The sequence below is a fragment of the Dreissena polymorpha genome, chromosome 4 (assembly GCF_020536995.1).
Source record: "Dreissena polymorpha isolate Duluth1 chromosome 4, UMN_Dpol_1.0, whole genome shotgun sequence".
NCBI lineage: Eukaryota > Metazoa > Mollusca > Bivalvia > Myida > Dreissenidae > Dreissena > Dreissena polymorpha.
This window is the reverse complement of record NC_068358.1, coordinates 99,180,571-99,207,096: the sequence shown is the minus strand read 5'-3', so window position 1 is coordinate 99,207,096 and position 26,526 is coordinate 99,180,571. Positions and strand designations below refer to the sequence as shown.

Here is a 26,526-nt window from a genome sequence, read left to right as displayed (position 1 = left end):
CCAAGTATGAAAGCAATATCTATGATACTTTAGGGGTAAAGTGGACCATAACACAAAACTTAACCAAATTTTCAAGTATAAAGGGCCCATAATTCCTTCAAAATGCCAGTCAGAGTTACATAACTTTGCCTGCACAGTCCCCTTACTATAGTAAGTGTTGCAAGTATAAAAGCAATAGCTTTGATACTTTAGGAAAAAAGTGGACCTAAACACAAAACTTAACCAAATTTTCAATTTTCTAAGTATAAAAAGGGCACATTATTCTGTCAAAATGCCAGTCAGAGTTACATAACTTTGCCTGCACAGTCCCCTTATGATAGTTAGTAAGTGTTGCAAGTATGAAAGCAATAGCTTTGATACTTAAGGAATAAAATGGACCTAAACACAAAACTTAACCAAAATTTTCAATTTTCTAAGTATAAAAAGGGCACATAATTCTGTCAAAATGCAAGCCAGAGTTATCTAACTTTGCCTGCCCAGTTCCCTCATGATAGTGAGTGTACCAAGTTTGAATGCAATAGCATTGAATAGAAAGACAGGTCGCATTTTAAGAAAGGCAAGAGGGTAACATAAGAAGACTTAAGAGGAAACTTATTGTTAAAAATCTCGAGTAAACAACAATCAGAGCAAAGAACAGGACATTATATAGACAAAATCAAGACATTCAGAAGAGTTGCTCTGATACAGTACAATATATTGCAAGTTTAAAAGAAGACAAGGGACAAAATTGTCACAAAACCAGATTTTCATTGTGAAAAAAAATCTGATTAAGGGAGACAACTCAAACTGAACTTTTGAAATGAACAAACAAAATTAACCCCCTTTGTAAGTTTGTTTCAAAATAAATCTATTTTAAGTTGTGGTGACCTTGAAATTGGAGATATTGACGTGATTCTTTCGTGTGACACACCGTCCCATGATGGTGAACAAATGTGCCAAATAATTGTAAAATCTCACAATGAATGACATAGTTATGGCCCAGACAAGCTCATTTATTGCCAATTTTGACCTTTGAACTCAAAGTGTGACCTTGACCTTGGAGATATCGACGTAATTATTTCGCGCGACACACCGTCCAATGATGGTGAACAAATGTGCCAAATGATTTTAAAATATGACAATGAACGACATAGTTATGGCCCGGACAAGCTTGTTCCGCCCGCCCGCCAGCCCGCCAGCCAGCCAGCCAGCCAGCCAGCCCGCCCGCATTCGCCAATCTAATAACCAGTTTTTTCCTTCGGAAAACCTGGTAAAAAACCTGGTTAAAAACAGAGAAAAGGACAAACATATTTAGGAACAAAAGAAAGAAATTGCAGAACTAAATGAAAGTGTGCGTTACTTACAAACATTGATAGACAACTCCAATGAAACACTTGATTTAATGGATCCTGTGAAAAACATATAGTCAAATGAGGTTGTTGAATGTGTCATTAGTTTGACTAACCTTAAAGTGGCAACAAAGCATGTAGGCCCGGTTTTTAAAGAAGTAGCAACACTATTTGGGAAAAAGGTTAGAAATATTCCATCAAGACAAGCTGTGGACCTTTTTGTGGACAGAAAACTTGCTCTTACTCACAAGCATGTAGCAAAAGTGGCTGCCCCTTCTACAAGTACCACTCTTTATACAGATGAGATCAGAAAGCATGAACACATGTATGAGACATACATTATATCTGATGAGAGACAGAACTCTTACATGCTTGTTTTAAGGGAAATGGTGAACAAAAGTGGATCATCAACAGCTGACACTTTCAAAGAAATACTACAGGACATATCTAATCACTGTATTGATAGGGGAGACTTTGGAATTGGACATGAACTATCAATTAACATTAAAAACACTGTGTCAGATCATGCTAGTACAGAAAAGGCATTTAACAAGTTACTTATCACATACAGACAAGAATGCCTACCTCATATACCTATATCCCATCATAAACACATTTAAACTGAAAATGTTAAATAATTTAATTACATAAGGCACATCTTACCGTATATGTTGAAATAAATAAACGCATTAGGACATTCATGTAGAAATAAAGCTGGTTTGTTTTCCTATACATTTAAAAACTACAAGTAGTTTCAGTTCCATAAAACAAGTTAAGAACAATTGCTAATGTATGACATAATGCCACAGTGAGTGTTAACAACACTTGCAATACAACAATGATATAACAAGAGCACTGCATAGCGGGTGCCACGCTCGGCTGCGGGTGCAGTTTTGAATAAATAAAAGCTTGACAGCATTACAGTGACCTTGACCTTTGACCTAGTGACCCCAAAATGGGTGTGGCGTGTAAAACTCATCAAGGTGCATATACATATGAAGTTTCAAAGTTGTAGGTTGAAGCACTTTGATTTTAGAGCCAATGTTCAAAACCTTAACAAACCTTGACACAGACGGCGGACACGATGAGTTGGCTATGACAATACCTCGGGTTTTCTCCGAAAACAGCCAAGCTAAAAATTAAGACGCTTATTCCAAAATCAGTCTTGTGGTGAATTGCTTTGGAGGCTTCTCCAGAAAAATAATTAACAAATAGAAATAATATAAATTTAGCAATATGTTCTTGTTTTATCTTCTTTTCTTCTTTTTTCCCTGAACCTTTGCATGACTTGTCTGGAAAGACTGGCTGTGACCTCTGAAATGATAATTGTTGAACCATATGTTCATTGTACAAAGGTTATCATAGCTATCCCACATAAACACACCTATTCCCATATTTTCCCCATAGGTGGAAATACTCGTTTAATTAACTATTAACTAATATTCTAAAGATCACAGGAATGGCTGCTACTGAAGGCTGCTCTAGTGACAATCATACTACCAATGGTTAAATGAAACTGACAACATTCTTGATTGGCTCAAGATCCAATCACGAGGCATGTGTGAGTGTAGATTTTAATCCCAGTCAATATAAATAATGACAGTAAAGCTTTAAAACATATTGTGTTCTTTGACATTTTTCCAAACTGAGATGATAACAAGTTGCATTAGCAACAAACAGCATACTTGTTTATGTGAGTTACTTAACATAGTATCTTACAATACAAACTCATAATTTATGTACCGCAATACCCTAAAAGTGCCACGGTCTTTTTAGCTTCCCCACCCCCTATCTGTGTTCAAGCCATTATTAAATAACAAAATTAATTAGCATGTGAAAAACCTTTCTGAAATCTAAACAAAAAGTTTGTATTTTGCACATTCACAACAATTTACATATGCCATGAGGAAATAAAACTTAAAGCTTGTCTAGCATTGAAAATGTTGAGAACCACAGCATGATGTTAACAAGATGTTCTCCGGCAACCAGTTATTTGTAACACTTTCTTGGCAAACACAGTCAGATGTTCTTCAGTATCAAAACTAATAAATGTCTAAGAAATAAATGCCAAAATGGAATTTGCATGACAACATGCCAAAGGCTGGAAAACATTTGAAACACGATACACTTGCCATTTGCCATTGAAAATCTAATTTACATAGTATGGTTAAATAGAATAATCCAAAATGTAGTCTAGTCACACATTGTCAAAAATAGTGAAACATAAGATAATAGTGTATTTTAATGCTAACAAACAATTGAAACCAACTAATGATTTGCATATTCACATCATTTATTCAAATTTCAAATTATTTGTATTCCAACTTTTTCTTTGAAAATGATGAGACAAATAATGTTTTACAGTGATAGAACTAACGTATTGTAGTTGATTTATGGGTAAGAGAACAGCGAATTTAGTAGTTTCCCTTTTCACCTGCTTCATTAACATGATGAAACATTCTAAAAGGCACAGTAACATTTGTCTGGTCATTATAGGACATATTCATTTACTTGGTTCATATTTTAAGGTTGGATAAAATATTACTTTAAGGTTTGAATAGAATTTTACTTGTCTTTATTACATTTTAATTTGTAAAAGTATTTTCCAAGAAACATTTTCAACTTAATAGAAAGATGCAACAGTTTTGTTCACACATAATTACAAATATCATAAAACAGACACAGGTATCAGGGTATTAAGTTTTCTACCAAAAGTATGTCTATAATATCGTTTTTAGAGAAAACTAGAGCTAAGAGTTAATAAACCCAAATATTAATTTGACACAGATTAAGAGGTGATACAATGAGTTTAAGTTTAAAACCAATGTATGTCAAAAGAATATTATGAGCCTCGCTCTGGTCAATGGAACTAAATGCATGTTCTTAAAGTGTTGTCCCAGATAAACATGAAATGGAACTAAATGCATGTTCTTAAAGTGTTGTCCCAGATAAACATGAAATGGAACTAAATGCATGATCTTAAAGTGTTGTCCCAGATAAACATGAAATGGAACTAAATGCATGTTCTTAAAGTGTTGTCCCAGATAAACATGAAATGGAACTAAATGCATGTTCTTAAAGTGCTGTCCCAGATAAACATGAAATGGAACTAAATGCATGTTCTTAAAGTGTTGTCCCAGATAAACATGAAATGGAACTAAATGCATGTTCTTAAAGTGTTGACCCAGATAAACATGAAATGGGACTAAATGCATGATCTTAAAGTGTTGTCCCAGATAAACATGAAATGGAACTAAATGCATGTTCTTAAAGTGTTGTCCCAGATAAACATGAAATGGAACTAAATGCATGTTCTTAAAGTGTTGTCCCAGATAAACATGAAATGGAACTAAATGCATGTTCTTAAAGTGTTGTCCCAGATAAACATGAAATGGAACTAAATGCATGTTCTTAAAGTGTTGTCCCAGATAAACATGAAATGGAACTAAATGCATTTTCTTAAGGAACTAAATGCATATTCTTTAAGTGTTGTCCCAGATAAACATGTGCAGTCTGCAAAGTCTATCAGGGACAACAGTTTCAGCCTAGAATGGATTCGTTTAGTATTGATTTCCTTTAAATTAAAAATTGCATAAAAGCTTGTAGGGTCGTTCATGAATAGCCTGGGATGACACTACACCCATGCATTAAGTCCTTCATTTCCCATAGAAAGGCTCAAATAAGTCATGCATGATTACCCTTGTAAAATATGGAGATTCATAAGTTTTGTTTATAAATTGAAAAAATAATTAGTTTAGCGCTCAATAAATTAACCAAGATCCACCAGTAGGGGGAAAACATTTTCACACACTGCTTCTGAATGTTTAAAAATGTTTGGGATGTTTAAAAAATCCAGACCCTAACTGTGAAACCGACATGTTCCTGTTTTCATCAAATATGAATATTCAACAACAGGCTACCCACCTCTTCAATGTTGGCCTTCTGTCTTCAGTTTTCACGGGACAATCCCGGCGTTTGTGATCAAGACTTCCACATATATGGCAACCTACAAACCAGGATTCAGTTAAAGCATTTGTATATCGGTAACAATGTATTTGTTAAAATAATATATCATACAGATGGGTCTCAACAGATGGCCACACAAGAGGCATGCAAATAAATCTTTAATACCGTACTTTAAAATTTATCAATAAAAAAAGAGCAGAAAAGAGCAGAAAATTAATTCGCAACTAGATATGTGTTTGTCAGAAACACTATGTCCCCTTTTGTGCCGCTTTGAAGCTATATATTTGACATTTGACCTTGAAGGATGACCTTGACCTTTCACCATTCAAAATGTGCAGCTCCATGAGATGCACATGCCAAATATCAAGTTGCTATCTTCAATATTGCAAAAGTTATTGCAAATGTTAAAGTTGGCGCAAACAAACAAACAAATACTATAGTGGTGGGGGACATAAAAAACATCTACTCCTGATTATAGGTTAGTCTATTGCATAATATTAATTTGCATTTACCCATTCATTTCTATTCATTGTACACAGATCGACTCAAATACAAATACATTTATATAGTGCAAACCTTATTTTTCAATATTCAACTGCGTTGTTCAGAGGTCTATCAACTAAGAAAGCTGATTTTTCAAAGGAAACACTAAACAAATGTCAACCCTTTCCCACTAAAAAGCAAAGTGAAAATGACTATGTGCAAACAGCATAAAACCAGAACAGCCTGCCAGTAACTCGCAGTCTGTTCAGTTTTTATGCTGTTTGCTGCTCATCAGTATCTAAGGGTTGGAAATGAAGCCTTTAAAATTTGAATTTAGGAAGAAAGGTATTTAATTAAATTTAACTTTCTGATGGACTACAAATGTGTCAAAATACATATCTAAGTGGTAAAGGGTTAATATCCCACATCTGGAGTAATTACATTGTGTATCACTTGCCTTTTTTCCTCACATCAGAGCAGCAGTGTGAGGGTATATCACAGATGTTACAAGTCTCACAGTGGACCCTGGATGGCTTTACACAGCGTTCACACTTCTCACAGTGCTTGTACGTAGGGCCATCCTGGAACAGACACACTCATGAAAAGCTGGATTGAAGGCATGTGCATAAAGTGTCTTCCCAGATTAGTTTAAATTATATATCTGTACACAAACATTACTCAAACCAAACTTGTGTTAGTTGAGTTTTGTTTCAATAGCTGTTGTAGATATAGATTCTGTTTAATTGCTGGTAAGAATTGTGGAAATGATCAGTTACTTCACACTTAAGGAAAGTCAACAGAATATCTGCAATAGAGACAAGATATTGCACAATTACCTTCACAAGAATATAACACCGACCCTGACATAGTTACCCACAGTGATGCCAACCAATGAATGAGTTATATAGCTCAGACTATTTAGTTAATAGTCTAGTTAAAATATTATATGAATGTAACATTCCTGTTTTTTTAACTAGTCTTTTTTATGTTTTACTTAAAATAAATCAGTATTTTCTTTTCTATTTAAAATATCACTAGGTTTAGGAATACAGAAATCTAAAGTTATTTTTCATGGTTGTTTATAACTCTACTTACAATATTTAGCTTATCACTCAACCTACCTTTGTGGTACAGGCTGCACACAGTTCACAATGTTTGTTGACTGAGCTGCTATACCTCTTGCATGAAGAACAGTACCTGCAGATAGATATGAGCAAACCCCTAAGAAAACCAAGTAAAATGCACATATGTAAAGTGTAGTCCCAGATAAGCCTGTGCAATCTGCAAATTCTTTAAGCCAAAAAAATACCATAAAAGCGGACTGTTGTCCCTGATTAGCCTGAGCAAAGTGCTGAGGCTAATCTGGGACCACGCTGTATGTACATGCATCAATCCCCATCTGGGACCACGCTGTACGTACATGCATCAATCTCTGGGACCACGCTGTATGTACATGCATCAATCTCTGGGACCATGCTGTATGTACATGCATCAATCTCTGGGACCACGCTGTATGTACATGCATCAATCTCTGGGACCACGCTGTATGTACATGCATCAATCTCTGGGACCATGCTGTATGTACATGCATCAATCTCTGGGACCACGCTGTATGTACATGCATCAATCTCTGGGACCACGCTGTATGTACATGCATCAATCTCTGGGACCACGCTGTATGTACATGCATCAATCTCTGGGACCACGCTGTATGTACATGCATCAATCTCTGGGACCATGCTGTATGTACATGCATCAATCTCTGGGACCACGCTGTATGTACATGCATCAATCTCTGGGACCACGCTGTATGTACATGCATCAATCTCTGGGACCACGCTGTATGTACATGCATCAATCTCTGGGACCACACTGTATGTACATGCATCAATCTCTGGGACCACGCTGTATGTACATGCATCAATCTCTGGGACCACGCTGTATGTACATGCATCAATCTCTGGGACCACGCTGTATGTACATGCATCAATCTTTGGGACCACGCTGTATGTACATGCATCAATCTCTGGGACCATGCTGTATGTACATGCACCAATCTCTGGGACCACGCTGTATGTACATGCATCAATCTCTGGGACCATGCTGTATGTACATGCATCAATCTCTGGGACCATGCTGTATGTACATGCATCAATCTCTGGGACCACGCTGTATGTACATGCATCAATCTCTGGGACCATGCTGTATGTTCATGCATCAATCTCTGGGACCACGCTGTATGTACATGCATCAATCTCTGGGACCATGCTGTATGTACATGCATCAATCTCTGGGACCATGCTGTATGTACATGCATCAATCTCTGGGACCATGCTGTATGTACATGCATCAATCTCTGGGACCACGCTGTATGTACATGCATCAATCTCAGGGACCACGCTGTATGTACATGCATCAATCTCTGGGACCATGCTGTATGTACATGCATCAATCTCTGGGACCATGCTGTATGTACATGCATCAATCTCTGGGACCACGCTGTATGTACATGCATCAATCTCTGGGACCATGCTGTATGTTCATGCATCAATCTCTGGGACCACACTGTATGTACATGCATCAATCTCTGGGACCATGCTGTATGTACATGCATCAATCTCTGGGACCACGCTGTATGTACATGCATCAATCTCAGGGACCATGCTGTATGTACATGCATCAATCTCAGGGACCACGCTGTATGTACATGCATCAATCTCTGGGACCACGCTGTATGTACATGCATCAATCTCTGGGACCACGCTGTATGTACATGCATCAATCTCTGGGACCACGCTGTATGTACATGCATCAATCTCTGGGACCATGCTGTATGTACATGCATCAATCTCTGGGACCATGCTGTATGTACATGCATCAATCTCTGGGACCACGCTGTATGTACATGCATCAATCTCAGGGACCATGCTGTATGTACATGCATCAATCTCTGGGACCATGCTGTATGTACATGCATCAATCTCTGGGACCATGCTGTATGTACATGCATCAATCTCTGGGACCATGCTGTATGTACATGCATCAATCTCTGGGACCACGCTGTATGTACATGCATCAATCTCAGGGACCATGCTGTATGTACATGCATCAATCTCTGGGACCATGCTGTATGTACATGCATCAATCTCTGGGACCACGCTGTACGTACATGCATCAATCTTTGGGACCACGCTGTATGTACATGCATCAATCTCTGGGACCATGCTGTATGTACATGCATCAATCTCTGGGACCACGCTGTATGTACATGCATCAATCTCTGGGACCAGGCTGTATGTACATGCATCAATCTCTTGGACCACCCTGTATGTACATGCATCAATCTCTGGGACCACGCTGTATGTACATGCATCAATCTCTGGGACCACGCTGTATGTACATGCATCAATCTCTGGGACCACGCTGTATGTACATGCATCAATCTCTGGGACCACGCTGTATGTACATGCATCAATCTCAGGGACCATGCTGTATGTACATGCATCAATCTCAGGGACCACGCTGTATGTACATGCATCAATCTCTTGGACCACGCTGTATGTACATGCATCAATCTCTGGGACCACGCTGTATGTACATGCATCAATCTCAGGGACCATGCTGTATGTACATGCATCAATCTCTGGGACCACGCTGTATGTACATGCATTTATCCCCATTTACCACAGGGAGGCTCACTATGCTGAGGCAAAGGTGCCCGATATATTTTCATACATCAGGACAGTAGGCTATTTTATGAGTCAATGTTTGGAGCTATGTCAATTACTTGAAATAAATTAATTCATCAATTAACCCTTAACCACTTAAAAACGTATTTTGACGCATTTTTAGTCCCTTTGAAAGTTATATTTAATTGAATACCTTTCTTACTAGATTCAAGTTTTAAAGGCTTTAACTCCAAACCTTAGGTACTGATGAACAGCAAACCTGACTGTTTTGGTTTTATGCTGTTTGCACATAGACATTTTCTCTTCGCTTCTAAGTGGGAAAGGGTTAAGGTACACTTGAGAAAGTTTCCACAAATCAAAACTCTTGATACAAAGATGTTTTTCATTGTAAACACAATAAGCAAGGGCAGCAGCAAACTAATACTTCACAAATATTGCAAAGGATATGCATCAAACACAGTAACATCATTAAGAGCTCTGAGGTCAACACAAAACCTGATTGAATTATCTTTCTTTTTAACCAAACAAATTCCTGATTCCCAAGGAATACTACATGACTCAATTATGTTTTGTTCTAACATTTTGTTCAATTCACTATTTACTACTTCTTGCATGTGCAGGAATACGCCTAGTTTTACAATGAATGGGTTTTGCCTCCCCTATATCTATGCAATGTTCTATAAGGCTCGTACGACCAAATGTTCCATCAGGGCCAACAAAGGTAGCAATATACTCGCTTTATAGTCTACTTATTTGGTTTTTCTGATCCTCAATAATATCCCCAGAAACAGAGTCTAATAGGCATTAAATGGCTAGGGCATTCATTATCAACAGGTTTATGTGAAGTCAGGTTTTTTTTAATCTCAACAGCTTCATTTAAGTAACCCAAGACCGTGTGCTGGTTAAGTTTCACTGGCTCTTCATGACATTCATTTCTGAGACAATACAATTGCTATCAAGCAGATCAATTATATTCCATGCTACTAATAACCCTTCAATATTCTTTACAATTAGCCATTAAATATGTAGCCCATCAACTTTGGAAGCATTCACAGCAATACTTGATATTGTTAATTGAAAAGTAAATACTGAAATGTCATAGATGTCATTCTACATTATTTGTTATCATTTCATTTAAGAAAAGAAAAGTAAGAGAAATCATATCAAAGCAATTTTGCAGACCAAACTACATTGCAAACTTTACCAATCTACCTGGATCCAATTTTTTTTTTGATGGATGAGGTTTCTAAATGTTCAGCCTTCCCACTCTACAATCTCATAGCTATCCAACATTTCATATGAAATACTAAGATGTCACTTTTGAGCAAGCAACAAACGTTACAAAACAATTCGAAATAAATTGCCTGGTGATTAATTTTGCACAGAAACACGTCCAAACCAATTTAAAACATTTCATTCATAACAAAACATCACGTTTCTGGAAAGCCGAGGGACACCTCATGTATCAATAATCAATAACCAAAATGAAGTGTTGAAAGAAACGTATTCCTATTAGACAAGTATATATATACAAAACATATGCAAGAATGCCACACTTTAACCCTTTCCCCAATAAGATGCAAAATGAAAATGGCTTTTGCAACCAGCAAAAAACCAGAACAGCCTGCGAGTAAGTCGCAGTATGATCAGGTTTTATGCTGTTTGCTGCTCATTTATAACTAAGGGTTGGAAATGAAGCCTTTAAAACTTGAATTTAGGAAAGGCATTTAATTAAATCTAACGTTCTATGGGACAACAAATTTGTCACAATACGTATCGAAGTGGTTAAGGAAATTATTCATGAATTTTGGCTTGTTTTAAGTTTGACCATTAAATCCTTCAAAATGACAAATGTAAAAATCAGTGCTAAAGAGCTTCAGTATTAATACAAAGAATTTAAAAAAAGAAAGAAAAAGTTTACCCCAACCTGGGGGATTAAATAGCTATCACTTTCACCATTTGGCCATCCAGGACATTACATTGCATGAAACATTTTATATTTTATATGCCATCCACATATTGTCACAAATATAACAAAAACAACAGAAGCATTCCAAATTATTCAATGGTTAAGCATTGCTTACGCTTTGTATTATTTTATCAATTTCCAATTATCATTGCTCATAAACTAACATGTATTTTGAGTCTAAGTCCCCATCATTAGTGTCATTTTGCTTTCTTCTATTTTAATCTGTGACAAAAATAGGAAAATTGTCATTTTCACACTCTGTCAAAAAGTCCAAGTAAGTTTTAAATAAAATGTTTAAAAACTACATATATAGCGACCATAGGACTTCACTAACGATATTTTTAATCAAAGTGCCATGATTGCCAGTAAAGAGGATTTGCATTAATTTTAGATTTTATATTTCAATCAATACATAGCGCAATATCTTGTGGTATCACTCACTGGTTTTCCGCCATGCTTCCTACATATATCACTACAGTTAAGTCATTTCCAATCCTACCAGTATCCATCCGTTTCTGGCAAGGGGACATCTCCTGGGTCCACATTGGTGAAAATGCGCACTGGGGACCCCTTCTTTCTGCCCTTATCTCCACGGAACAATGCATGATTGTCATAGTCCACCTAAGAAACAACAAAACTGTGCTCAATGTTAACCCAGCTAATAACAATAGGTAAATACATGAGCCTTTCTCTGGGAAAACAGGGCTTAATGCATGTGCTTAGAGTCCTAGATCAGAACATGATTTTTGCTAAGAAGAGACTTTCTTTAAACAAAGAAGATAATAAAAGCCTGCCAACTGTACAGGCTAATCTGGAAGGACACTATGCACATGCATTAAGCCTCATTTTCCGAAAGCGAAGTTTTATCTGTGAGGATACTATAGCCAACCAGAGGACAAAGCATACATAAGCATGAACAATTGCCTGCAAGTTTGAATGCTGTACGTTAAAAAAGTAGAGAGAACATCGTAGACAAGTTTGTTTCCGAGGACAAACACAGACAGACCATATGGTGATTCCAGTAAACCCCCTTAACTTGTAACAAGGGGTATAAAAATGCAGTGATATAGTATGATGAAAAAGTAAATTCATAGGCTCTTGCTTAAACTGTTCATCATATCCAATGGTGTCTTGTTCTGAGAAAACTGGGCTTAATTCATGTGCGTAAAGTGTCGTCCCAGATTAGCCTGTGCAGTTCGCTTTCCACTTTCCGCTTTAACTAGATTTTCGGTAAAAAGGGACTTCCTTTAAACGAAAAATACCATTAAAGCAGAAAGTGTCGTCCCTGATTAGCCTGTGCGGACTGCACAGGCTAATCAGGGACGACACTTTACGCACATGAATTAAGACCAGTTTTCTCAGAACAAGACACAATGTATCCAGACTATGAATTTAAATATTTCTAAATAACTACAGTACTAAACATGTCTTACTTGGACATTATTCAAACATACCTTGTAGTCCAGCATGGTAAATGTTTTGCATGTTTCCAGCACTCTGTGCTCCATGAAATAGGGGAAGAACCAAAACACTGGCATGGCACTGCCAGAGTCTGACCCTGCAAATGCATGCAACATATGGCCACACTTTCTTCTTGATAAACTCATTTAGATGAAACTTGAATGCAAATTGTTGGTTCCTAAGGTTGTAACATTTCCATCTAATTCTTAAAACAAGCCAATTTGTTGAATTTATATAACCTGCAAAAATGAACTTTATTTATGGATCAATACAACTCCCTTGATATACAATCAAAGAGTGTAAGGTAACAATTAATAGGTAAGAATTAAGTGTAGGGTAGTTGTTTGTTAAAGCAAGTGAGGGTTATGGATCTTGAGCATGGCACTTCTCCTCATTAATATCAATACACACATAAAATTTCATGTTGAAATCTTGCATGGTATCCGAGATATAGCCCTGAAAGAAATCATCTTACAAAACAAATAAATGGCAATGACTCCTTATTTAAGAGCGTACGGTTATGGTTCTTATGCATGGTACTTCTCTTTATTGATATCTATACACCTATGAAGTTTCAGGTAAAAGACTTCAAAGCTTTCAAATCAATCTACAAACAAAATAACAAAAACAATCCTTGATCCAATCTGAGTGTTCAACTATAAATCACCTTCATCAGTATGTCCCTTCCACTCATGTTGTATTTTACACAGCGTAGCATTCAGGGCTTCCACCATGATGCCGAATGGAGGGTCAATAACCATGGCAACCTTTTTGTTGCCGGTTCTAGAGATAAACTCCTCATATGTAACTCGATCTCTCTTGGCCTCAAAGAAGTGATGGTTCATCATGTTGTACCGACAGAACTTAGAGGGGGAGTATATCTGAAGCTGAAACAATTTCAACAAATAAAAAAATATATATAAATACATCCAGAGCTCCAGATAAGATGCGTATCTGTGTATTTACGAATTGAAAAATAAACAAGAGCTGTCACCATAGGATGACTTATTCCCCCTATAAACGCTTGATAGAAGTTATGAGCTTTTTTCGAAACCTAAACGCAGATTTCCAAACTTAAACGCGGACCCTAAGTTCAAGGTCACAGGGGTCAAAATTTCTGTGCGTATGGAAAGGCCTTGTCCATATACACATGCATACCAAATATGAAGGTTATATCTGAAGCGACATAGAAGTTATGAGCATTTTTCAAAACCTAAACGCAGATTTCGAAACCTAAACGCGGACCCTATCTTCAAGATCAAGGTCACAGGGGTCAAAATTTGTGTGCATATGGAAAGGCTTTGTCCATATACATATGCATACCAAATATGAAGGTTATATCTCAAGGGACATAGAAGTTATGAGCATTTTTCGTAACCTAAACGCAGATTTCAAAACCTAAACGCGGACCCTAAGTTCAAGGTCAAGGTCACAGGGGTCAAAATTTGTGTGCGTATGGAAAGGCCTTGTCCATATACACATGCATACCAAATATGAAGGTTATATCTCAAAGGATATAGAAGTTATGAGCATTTTTTGAAACCTAAACGCAGATTTCGAAACCCAAACGTGGACCCTAAGTTAAAGGTCAAGGTCACAGGGGTAAAAAAAATTGTGCGTATGGAAAGGCCTTGTCCATATACACATGCATACCAAATATTAAGGTTATATCTCAAGGGACATAGAAGTTATGAGCATTTTTCGAAACCTAAACGAAGATTTCGAAAACCTAAACGCGGACCCTAAGTTCAAGGTCAAAGTCACAGGGGTAAAAATTTGTGTGCGTATGGAAAGGCCTTGTCCATATACACATGCATACCAAATATGAAGGTTATATCTTAAGGGACATAGAAGTTATGAGAATTTTTTTAAACCTAAACGCAGATTTCGAAACCTAAACGCGGACCCTAAGATCAAGGTCAAGGTCACAGGGGTAAAAAAAATTGTGCGTATGGAAAGGCCTTGTCCATATACACATGCATACCAAATATGAAGGTTATATCTCAAGGGACATAGAAGTTATGAGCATTTTTCGAAACCTAAACGCAAAGTGTGACAGAAAGACGGACAGACAGACGGACAGTCCGATCACTATATGCCCCCTTTTTTTCGAAAGGGGGCATAGAAAGGGGGCATAAAAAAACACTTTAAAATTTAAAAATCGACCCAGTACGTAACATTACGCAATACAAATCTTGGTACGTATTTGTGATCGATTCAAGTGCGTAACCGGTTTAACCAATAATCTAGTTGAGTGTTAAGTGTAAGTTAACCTTTGAAACAAATGTAATTCAATCAAAAGAACCTTGTTATCAAAATGGCGGCCCATCGTGTTCTAAGTTCGAAAAAGGGACGTTTCAAGCGGCTCCTGCAGGAAGTATCTGTATATTACAATATGTCAATAGGAATAAATCTAATGATGCTTATAGAATTGTTAAAATAATTAAAGCGATCTTATTGTTGAAAAAGTTTATATTTAACTTACCGGTACAATTTTTTTATTAGACCACATGTAGTGTGACTTTATTTTCAATGGTACAAGCAGCTAGCTAGTGCCATAACTTAGTTTAATTGCGAAATGACGTTTGTGTACTACATGAATACTATATGCAAGAAAGACCCAATCAAGACAGAGATATAACTCATGTAAGTTGTATATTTTAAAGACAGTCTGTTAATATCATCATTTAAAATTTATTTTGTTTGCACTTGTTAATAACAAATAATAATATTTTTAGATTAAACACGCCATGTACTATGTCAGTTTTTTATGGAAATGTAAAAACCCCTCAATATTCCTAAATACCCTTTATGGCTGAAACAAAGGAGCAAAATACCCTTTAATAATAATATCAGGGGGTAAAATACCCTTTAGACTAAATTCTTATCTGGAGCTGTGAATACATCAAAATACATTAAAATGACATGTTCACAGATTTTGTCTTATTTGAAAGTTGTCAATAAATAACTTAACTTAATAGTCTTAAACATTTAAATACATGTAATATTGGAAATAACTATTAATGGGCTGTCAACAAATTTATGTCAGCAGCAGGAAAAAAAATATTATTTCACTTTCATGTTTGTAATGCTATATAATAATATCAATTTCAAATAATGATCAGTCACGAACAAACAATTAAACAAATATTTCAGTTTCCCCATTAGTGTTTATCTGCTTCCTCGTACACAAGGTTCTTTTATTATTTGTCTGTGACAAAAAGTAGGAAATGTTTTATTCTGTCATGATTCAAGTCCATTCAATTAGGTACCCTAACAACAAATAGTCTTTAATCAAAAGCCTAAAAGCAAAAATCTTCAGCAACAAATGCATTTATTTTTGAGATATGACAAATTCAATTTTCCGTAAATTAAAGATGACTAAACCCCACTTTAAATCCATCAGTTGAATGTCATTTTATGCAGCTCTAAAATAAAAAATAGAGCCACAGATATGTATTTACAAATGTGCAGCCAATTTTTTAGCAGTTTGCACTTTTTTTTAAACGTTAGAAACTCAAATACATAATAAATACTTATATATCAACCACTGGACAAGGTGATTAGACAAGGCTGTTTGGTATATTGTCATATCTTTTTTTTTCAAGCATACCATTTCAATAAGGAGTTTACACTTTATCTGAAATTTTGGCTGTGGACTGCACATCTTGTATAAACCATAACAATCTTCTCTGCAAGCACATAACCGTGCCTTGCAACATGATGGGTTGAATTAATGTCAAATGCATCATTAAACATATGCCTCAGTCCCAATCATTTCATATTTCATGTTCAATAATCATAAATAACACAACTATTAAACACAAAACAATTAACTAAGATTAATACTTATAAAGCCGTATTTCCTGATACTTACATATCTATGGTCCAAGTCTAGCAGAAGACTTGTCAAACCCTGTGCACAGTCTGTTACACTTCTCTGAACAGCTTCATGAATCCTGAAAAAAGGCAGCTTTCATAATTTGAAACCAATAATAACTAGTGATTTGTTAACCTGTAAGTTGTAACTAACAGTGATCCTAGATTCAAAGACAGACAACTTTAGATGCTTTTACAGGTATAATTCATTTAAAAATTTCTCTCCCTTAGTTATATGTAGAACATAATGCTGGACATCCTTTAATAAATAACTTAGCAATAAAGATAGATTTAATCAAGTAATGTATGTACCATAATTGACAGAAAAAAAGATTCGTGAACATCAATATCCCAATAGAGTAGAAACAAACTTCAATGCCGTTTTTTTACCTCATTATTTAAACACACACATTATGTTTTATTTTCATTTACGAATTAGAAATAACATGTAATATGACTTTTAACTAAAATTAGAACACATGAAAACTGGAACTGCTATGGCCTTACCTGGGGCATCCAATGCACAGCACATGAGTGATTTTCATTCTTGAGAGGGTCTCTATGACAAAGTTCACCGTTCTGTCATCAAAGAGATATTGCTGAAATGCGGTATGACACCCATGTACTTCCATCAAGATTAACACACATAACACATAGCACTATAGCTACATCTTTTAAGATAAATATTGCAACATAAATGTTTCTGTATTACATATGAGCCATGCTCTGTGAAAAGGGGGTTTAATGCATGTGCGTAAAGTGTCGTCCCAGATTAGCCTGTGCGGTCCGCACAGGCTAAACAGGGACGACACTTTACGCTTTTATGATATTTTTCATTTCAAGAAAGTCTCTTCTTACCAAAAATCCAGTTTAGGCGGAACGTGTTGTCCAAGACTGTACAGGCTAATCTGGGACAACACTTTATGCACATGCATTAAACCCCCTTTTCACAGAGCACGACTCATATGCATTGTTAAAGGTACAATGTAACACATAATCCAGAATGAACAAGACTATTACCAAGCAATATATGTCCCCTACCGACTCCACCATTGTCAGAAATTCCACCCTGAATTTTTTTATATATTTGTTGCCATAGCAACCAGAATTTTTGATGTAGGAACAAAATGAAATGACGGGCATAATGTCGATATTGCCATCTATCTATGTTTCAAGTTTCATGAAAAAATATGAAGAACTTTAAAAGTTATCGCAGGATCCAGAAAAGTGTGACAGACAGACAGACAGACTCACAGACACACAGAGCGCAAACCATAAGTCCCCTCCGGTGAAACCGGAAGGCGACAATTATTCCACACATATATTAAGACTATTATAAATCAATATCATTTCTATGCTCTCACATTCACTTGTATTGAAAAAAAAGCTTCTTTATCACTTGTGAAGTTTGTTTCATGTAATAAAGTTTTGTGACAAGGATTCCTCATCAATCAGCTAACAACACACTATTCTTATTCACATCATTCAGTAACCATAGTAACCATCCATGTACACTCATTCCTTTAGTTCTTTTTTTTATACATGTGTAATGTTTTAACAAATGCTTGAGCCAAGGTAAAAGAAATCAGAAAAAGAAAACAAGAGGGCCAAGATGGCCCTAGATCGCTCACCTGAGAGGAGTCGGTTCATTCAATACTTACCTAATGTCAAACTTGACCTAGATATTGACCAGACAAACATCCTGGTCAAGTTTCATCATTATTGAACCAAAACTCTGGCGTAGTGAGTGTTTTTGTTTTTGTAAGATTTGAAATGGTGAGCTAAATTTTGAGTTGACCCCCCTTACCAAACATCAAATTTTGCTTACAAGGATTTTGTATAATATAATGAAAATTTGGACAATCTAAGGGCAATAATTATGGCATTAATTATGTGATTTTGCTCATCATCAAACTTGACTGAGATCTTTCAGCAACTTTGATAAAGAATGCTTGAGAAATGTGAATGCTAGAGTGTTTACAAACCAAATGTGGACGGACAGCGGACAAAGACTAATCCTAAAACCTCACCTGAGCAATCAGGTGAGCTAAAAAGTGTGTTTTACCGATCTGAGCCATTTTCCAAATTGTCCAAGAAATCAATAAAACCAATGAATTGACTAAGTTTCAAGATGATTAGGCAAAATATGTGACTTCTATAGTGTTCCATTACAAGGTTTCTCTCTATATAGTCACATAGGGAAAACTGCCCCACCCCCCTGGTTGCCATTTTTATTGACCCATCGGGACCATTTGCAAACTCATCTGAGATATATATAAAACCCATCTTTTCACCAAGTTTCATGATGATTTGGCAAAAAATGTGACTTCTAGAGTGTTCACAAGCATTTTTTTTACTGTATATATATAAGAAAACTGCCCCCCCCCCCGGCAGCCATGTTTTTCAACTGACCGGAACCATTTTCCAACTCAACTCTCGTATCAAGGAAACAAATGTTCTGACAAAATTTCATGAAAATTGGGCCAAAAATGTGACTTCTAGAGTGTTCACATGTTTTCTCTATATACATATAGAGAAAAATGACCCGCCCACTGGCGGCCATGTTTTTTCACCGATCTAGACCATTTTCGAACTCATCTGACATATCAATAAAACCAATGTTTTGATATACTTTCATGATGATTTGGCCAAAATTGTGACTTCTACAGTGTTCACAATGTTTCTCTATAGCCATATAAGGAAAACTGCCCCGCCCACTGGTGGCCATGTTTTTCAACGGACCAGAACTACTTTTGAACTCAACCAACATATCATTAAGACAGACATTTAGACAAAGTTACATGACGATTGGGCATTAAATGTGACTTCTACAGTGTTTACAAGCTTTTTCTCTTTTTTTTGACCTAGTGACCTAGTTTTTGACCCAGCATAACCTTGTTTCGAACTTGATCGAGATATCATTGGGACAAATCTTCTGACCAAGTTTCATGAAGATCGGACAATAAATGTGGCCTCTAGAGTGTTTACGAACAAATGTGGACGGACGGACGACGGACAGACTGACGGACGACAGACAAAGACCGGTCACAAAAGCTCACCTGAGCAATCAGGTGAGCTAAACAAGAGGGCCAAGATGGCCCTAGTTCGCTCACCTGAGAAGAGTCGGTTCATTCAATCTTTACCAAACATCAAACTTGACCTAGATATTGTCCAGACAAACATACTGGTCAAGTTTCATCATTATTGAACCAAAACTCTGGCATATGGAGTGATTTTGTTTTTGTAACATTAGACCTGGTGACATATATTTTTAGTTGACCCCCCTTACCAAACATCAAACTTTGCTTACAAAAATAAATATTATTACCAAGATTCATAAAATCTGAAACAAAGTTGTGACCTCTAGAGTGTTTACAAGGATTTTGTATAATATAATGAAAATTTGGACAATCTAAAGGCAATAATTATGGCATTATGTTATATATATAAAACCAATCTTTTCACCAAGTTTCAAGATGATTGGGCAAAAATTGTGACTTTTAGATTGTTTGCAAGGTTTCTCTATAGCCAAATAAGGAAAACTGCCCCCCTCAGCAGCCATGATATTCAACTGACCGGAACCATTTTCGAACTCAACTCTCATATCAAGGAAACAAATGTTCTGACCAAAATGTGATCTGGACCATTTTCGAACTCATCCGAAATATCAATAAAACCATTGTTTTGACCAACTTTCATGATGATTGGACAAAAATTGTGACTTCTAGAGTGTTTAAAAGGTTTCTCTATAGCAGGTTTCTCTAAAAGGAAAACTGTCCCCCGCCCCCCCTGGCAGCCATGTTATTCAACTGACCGGAACCATTTTCAAACTCAACTCTCATATCAAAGAAACAATTGTTCTGACAAAATTTCATGAAAATTGGACAAAAAATGTGACTTCTAGAGTGTTTACATGTTTTCACCATATACATATGGAGAAAAATGACCGGCCCACTGGCAGCCATGTTTTTTCACCGATCTGGACCATTTTCGAACTCATCTGAGAAATCAATAAAAACAATGTTTTGACCAACTTTCATGATGATTGGGCAAAAATTGTGACTTTAAGAGTGTTTACAAGGTTTCTCTATAGCCAAATAAGGAAAACTGCACTGCCCACTGGCGGCCATGTTTTTCAACGGACCAGAACCACTTTTGAACTCAACCAGCATATCATTAAGACAAACATTTTGACAAAGTTACATGAAGATTGGGCATGAAATGTGACTTCTACAGTGTTTACAAGTTTTTTCTTTTTTTTGACCTAGTGACCTAGTTTTTGACCCAGCACGACCCAGTTTCAAATTCGACCAATCGATTGGATGAAGCTTCTGACCAAGTTTCATGAAGATCGGACAATAAATGTGGCCTCTAGAGTGTTTCTGAACAAATGTTAATGGACGGACAGACGACGGACAAAGACCAGTCACAAAAGCTCACCTGAGCAATCGAGAATTTCTTACTGCAAATGTTTTATTGTCTTCTAATGGTGAGAACAGTAGGGTGGGTGTTTTCAACAATTTATTTGGAATGGGATTCCGCAAGACATGGCCCAGAATTTTGTGTTTCTCTACTTCGTTTTGCAGGAGAAGCAATCCACAGTTGACGCAGAGAAACCTCTTTGCTTTATCCAACCTTTTAACTTTGAAATATCTAAAAATAAATATGAAAATATAATTTTATTTATGACAACCAGTTTAATACTGTTTATAAAATAAAACATAATGCCCACCAGTCAATGTCATAAATCCTTTGCAAAATAACAATAACCGGGAATCAGAATCGCAGAACTGAGCGTATTTAGACCCATACATTTAATAAAGGACGATTATCTTAAACCAACCTTGAGTCATTGGGACGCATGTTTTATTCCTTACCAAATAATAAAAATCAGGCCTTTAACAGACAAAATCAGTACTACTGTGCTGTCATGTTCAAATGTGTGTTATTTTTTAATGGGTGCATCTAATAATAATTTTAAATATTGGAGATAAACAGTTACAATGTACACACAATACCCAGAAAGTTTTGTACTAAACCATTCTGTTATTGTTGTTGTTTTAATTCAGATTACATTTGTGATTTCTTAAGCTAAACATCAAGTCACACCTATAAACAACTTATAAAACCGGATGTCAAGTAAATAAGTAAGAAGACCTAGGACTCCTATTTAAAAATCCTATTCAGATTTCTGAATAACAAAGAAACTATTGAATACATATGAGACGTTCTCTGTAAAAGGGGGGTTTAATGCATGTGCGTAAAGAGTCGTCCCAGATTAGCCTGTGCAGTCCCCACAGGCTAATCAGGGTCAACACTTTCCACTTTTATGATATTTTTCATTTCAAGAAAGTCTCTCCTAAACAAAAATCAAGTCAAGGTGGAAAGTGACATCCCTGATTAGCATGTGCAGACTGCTCAGGTTAATCTGGGACACATTTACACAGCACACATGATAATAATAGGATCTACATGTACTAGTACCTTTTCCTCATCACAGCATGATTAACAGATGGCCAGAGGGCAGGCAAATACAAACACTTCTGTCTGACATCATTCTGCTCATCTGGCTCTTTGTCATCCCATTGGAAAAAGGCACAAGACTTTCTGTCACGGAATGCAGAGCATGCAAAGAATTGACGCTCCCTCCCAGTGGCAACATCGTAACGCTTGAACAACAAAGTGGGTCCTAAAAGAACAGGGATTTTGTCATATGTAAATTATGATACATTCTAACTAAAATATATTCCAATTAAACAGGTTAAAAAACATTCATGTTTAATTATTCTAGTTATTTATAAGCTATACTATGAGAATGTGAGTTGATTATGCTGACATAATGTTTTACTTGCATTGGCTCGTGTATATAATAAAAAACATAAGTTACCACAGTAAATGTCAAATGATCTGCAATTTCTTTGTCAAAGTATTTAAGCCTAAGTATTACAGGGCTTTTTTTCCCTTCTAAAGCAAGGGCCTTATATATGCCCCTTTAGTATATTTGACGGTGTAAGGCTTCTATTTATTTATTATCATAAAAATGTAAAAAGAAACATAAAAGTAATATTGGTTATTAAAAACAAATATATTCCCAACAAAGGTTTACAAAAAACAAATGTTTACTTGTTTAAGTTTATTTATGTTTAAACAAAACCAAAGTCACTGCGCATGTTCTGTACATAAAGTACTGTTTTACCGATGGTCACAATCAATTCAATTATACAGCACAACAAGTTTAAGAAAGCTTCTTCACAATTAATGGCATACTTGTATAATGCATTTATAACTGGAATATCAATATTATTTGAAAATTGTGAAGTGTAATATTTATAATATCCATTTTCATATTTCTCTACAATCATCATTTAATATTTTCATGTGCAATCTTGATAGACAAATGGCTGTATCATTTTAAATTTAACAAAATATTTGTTAAAAAAAGCCAAGTGCACTCATTCATTAAATCTGTCACAATATGTCTTATTGACTTGTATCATGTGTAATCTAAATATAAATGTATTATGTTGTTGGGTAGGATAGTTTGCATGTGTTAAATATCCTACTAGAATTTGACTTCAAGTACACCCTATATTCTTGATTTCAACATCGAATTCAACACCCAATAAAGAGCTAGCCCAATAGCAAGGCTGTTGGAAGTGACCTTATTTCACTACACTACGTATACTAGTAATGAAACAAAAAGTGAATTGAGAATAAGGCAGACATATACGATACATTAGAAATCCACATTAAATTTGAATGGTTTTACAAACTGATTTTTTAAATAATTTTCTGAAATCTCATATGTCCCTATAATTTGGACACCATATGTCTACAATTTTTCTAAATAGGGTCATTACACCAAGTGCGCAAGATTACCGGACACTGTGACACTTCTTCTATTGTATATAATATCATCAAGAAGGTTAACTCTAGACTTAAATTTTTATATAGACAAAGTGCTTTCTTAAATAAAAGTCTTAGAATAAGTTTATGTAATTCTTTAATACGTTGCCATTTAAATTATGCATCCTCTTCGTGGTATTGTGGACTCGCGAAACAGCTCAAGCACAATTTAGCTACAAATAGTCCAAAATAAAATGGTTCGTTTTATTAACAATTCCCATAGTAGAACATCACTTGGTGTAACGAATTTTGAAGATCTTGGTTTATTGAAAATTGAGCAAAGATACAAGCAACTTCGACTTAACCATATCCATTAGATTTTCTACAATTAATGCCCGAGCTATATGAAAGACAATTTAGTCAAATGTACAGATGTCCATCAATATGGGAATAGATCAAGATTAAATTTGTAAGTACCTCAAGTTGATGGCTTTACTAGTTCTTCATTTTACTACAATGGTATTAAGGATTGGCATTCATTACCTGATAATATAAAGTCCATCAAATCGAAATTTACTTTTAAGAAACTTGTTAAGAAACATCTATTAAATGAAATGAAGGAAGACGAGAATTCCATGTATTCTTACTTTTAGATTTGTTTAATTTTATGACATTGCTTATTTTTATGCTAATTTGTATGAGTCTGTCAACGTTTGGAAATCTCATTTATTTAATATGTAAAAGAAATAATTTAAAGATCATGTCGTTTTTATCTTAAGAACTGAAACAAACTATATATTTATAGTCTCTTATAAGACCTGTTTAACAAAATCCAGGGACCCGTTGGAAATAAGCTTATCCATGTTTACATGTCTAGGCTTACGGGTTATCCTGTGTATACATCATGTCGTTATATTAGTTAGATCTGTGATAAAAGGCACCATTTACACTTGAAGTTACAATGTTAGCTATATGTATATCGTAGTATTTGTATTTGTACTGTAAAATGCTTGACATGTATACACAAATAAAACAACTAACTAACTATGTGATAGTTTGAAAATGAGGTGAGTCATGTTTGTTTTGAAATCAAATTGGAAAGTTCTTCACTGAATTAATAAGATATTTGTGTGTCAATAAGCACATGAACTTCTTATTTTCATAGTAAATTTTGATATTATTTTTGCAATTTAAAAAAGAACATGTATTAAACCAAATTTTACCAATAGACGAGTTAATTGTTATTGTTTACATTCGGGATTTTCCGCGCATGCGCACTGACTGGTTGGCAAAAACACTGGTTACAGTAACGTAAAACATGTATAAAGGGCTTTTGTTTAGTCAATAAATTGATAATAAAAACGAAATAAACATTAAAACTCTTTAAAAAAAAGTGCAAATATAGCATATTTAGTACCAAATAAATGTATATTCACAAATAAAATTTCCTCTTCATAAAAATACGAAGTAGTTATTAGCATAGAGTAAACGTGATCGGAAGACTTAATACTGACAATTCCACAAAACAAAACAATAAATTAGCCGTATTCTTTCTGATAATAAGACTTGAATAAATTATATTTAAACCCTAATAAAACATATTTTTATTGTATTATAATTTTAAGTGGTGTGGATAGTGTTTTATTTCATCAGCGATCAATAGAGTCAGAGGTGCATTTAATCAATTATAAAAAAAGCCCTAAAAAGCGGAATACAGTACTATTTTTAAATATTGGGGTAATTTTCTTTTACATTGAATGAATTTACGTTATTAGCCATAATTGAATATATAACAATCATTCAATTGAAATGCACTTACATGCCGAACAACTCACCATGTGGACACAGTGGCACAGGTTTCTCTCCGAGATCTCTAACAATATCTATGTTTCCAGTGTTGACAGACATGACACAATATGCGGTTTAGTTTTCTTTTATTGGAGGTTACACTGCACGAATAATTTCGTGAAAAAAAAGGGCATGCATGGTTTTTTTACAGTTTTCTTTGTTAAGGGGCCGTCCAACGACGCGTTCGATATTTTGGGAAACTACGAGGATTGCTTATATAGTTTAACAATACATTCGCTTAAAATGTGAACGTGTATGGTCGAGTGGTCAAGGCGGGAGGATTTTTACTCCAGGAATCCAGGGATCAGTGGTTCGAACCCTGTTGAGGGAATTTTTTTTCATTTTTTAAAATTGTATTCTTGTTATTTTACTGGAGATTTATAGTTCAAATGTGTAAATTTATCAATATAAAGCATTTAAAGCATTTAATGACAAGCTTCAATACATGCCAAAATCTGTTAGACGGCCTCTTTATGTCCAAGAATACACATTGAACAATTGACATAACACTTGCGTGTTTTAGTATGATTTCACTTTCTAAAATTCGTAAGTATTCATTAAGTGGGCCGATAGACTATGCTATATTTCTTTTAAATCAATACTTCCTTTCGGCTCTACAGTGTTTGGGATTCCCTCGTTTTTTGTTTCAAGATTGTAGACGTCGGAATAAGAAAGTTATTCAAGGAAAATCGTCCACAAATCTGTTGTCTACTTAAGTGCAGTTTAAGCTGAAGTTAAATTTAATCTAATTTAAAAGAGATATAAAGTGGCTTAGCGGGTGAAAATTTCCTCTACTCCAGCACGAAGAAACAAGAAAACAACGCCATCTTGGTGTAAGTTCCTGCTAACCCCACTTAAATTGGTAAGCTCCCGTATCCGCATGCCCAATGCTTTGAGTCTGTTTTCAACAAAACGACCAATCGTGTTTTCATCAACTGCATATATCCAGTCATCTTATTTGTAGTCAATAAATAAGGCGTTTTTGCCTCAGTGCAAAGACCAACGGATCTACGGATGTTTGACACATGATATATAACCAGCTTAGCACTAATAATTG

General features: G+C 35.6%; 1 protein-coding gene across 2 annotated transcripts; it reads right to left on the bottom strand.

Annotated features, from left to right (window-relative positions):
• Nucleotides 1-1,950: 1,950 nt before the first annotated feature.
• Nucleotides 1,951-25,585, bottom strand: LOC127879379 (rRNA N6-adenosine-methyltransferase ZCCHC4-like). 2 transcript variants are annotated; one of them, XM_052426158.1, is made up of 12 exons: nt 25,457-25,585; nt 22,260-22,464; nt 21,239-21,428; nt 17,283-17,374; nt 16,774-16,855; nt 13,564-13,783; nt 12,890-12,993; nt 11,935-12,056; nt 6,899-6,974; nt 6,235-6,358; nt 5,253-5,334; nt 1,951-2,642 (listed from the first exon to the last, which is right to left on the bottom strand). In XM_052426158.1, exons 1-12 carry the CDS (start codon nt 25,527-25,529, stop codon nt 2,576-2,578), a joined length of 1,437 nt encoding a protein of 478 aa, XP_052282118.1. In that variant the 5' UTR covers nt 25,530-25,585; the 3' UTR covers nt 1,951-2,575. The 2 variants fall into 2 exon arrangements, with proteins under 2 accessions (XP_052282118.1, XP_052282119.1); XM_052426159.1 differs by having other exon boundaries at nt 25,441-25,553.
• Between the last annotated feature and the right edge of the window lie 941 nt (nt 25,586-26,526).

Bases quoted from the DNA above. Each gene is read 5' to 3' on its own strand.
- LOC127879379 (XM_052426158.1), bottom strand. From the start codon at position 25,529: ATGTCTGTCAACACTGGAAACATAGATATTGTTAGAGATCTCGGAGAG. The intron at 22,465-25,456 runs GTGAGTTGTTCG...CTGTTCTTTTAG, and splicing joins TGTGCCACTGTGTCCACATG to GACCCACTTTGTTGTTCAAG. The intron at 12,994-13,563 runs GTGATTTATAGT...ATGCATTTGCAG, and splicing joins GAAGGGACATACTGATGAAG to GGTCAGACTCTGGCAGTGCC.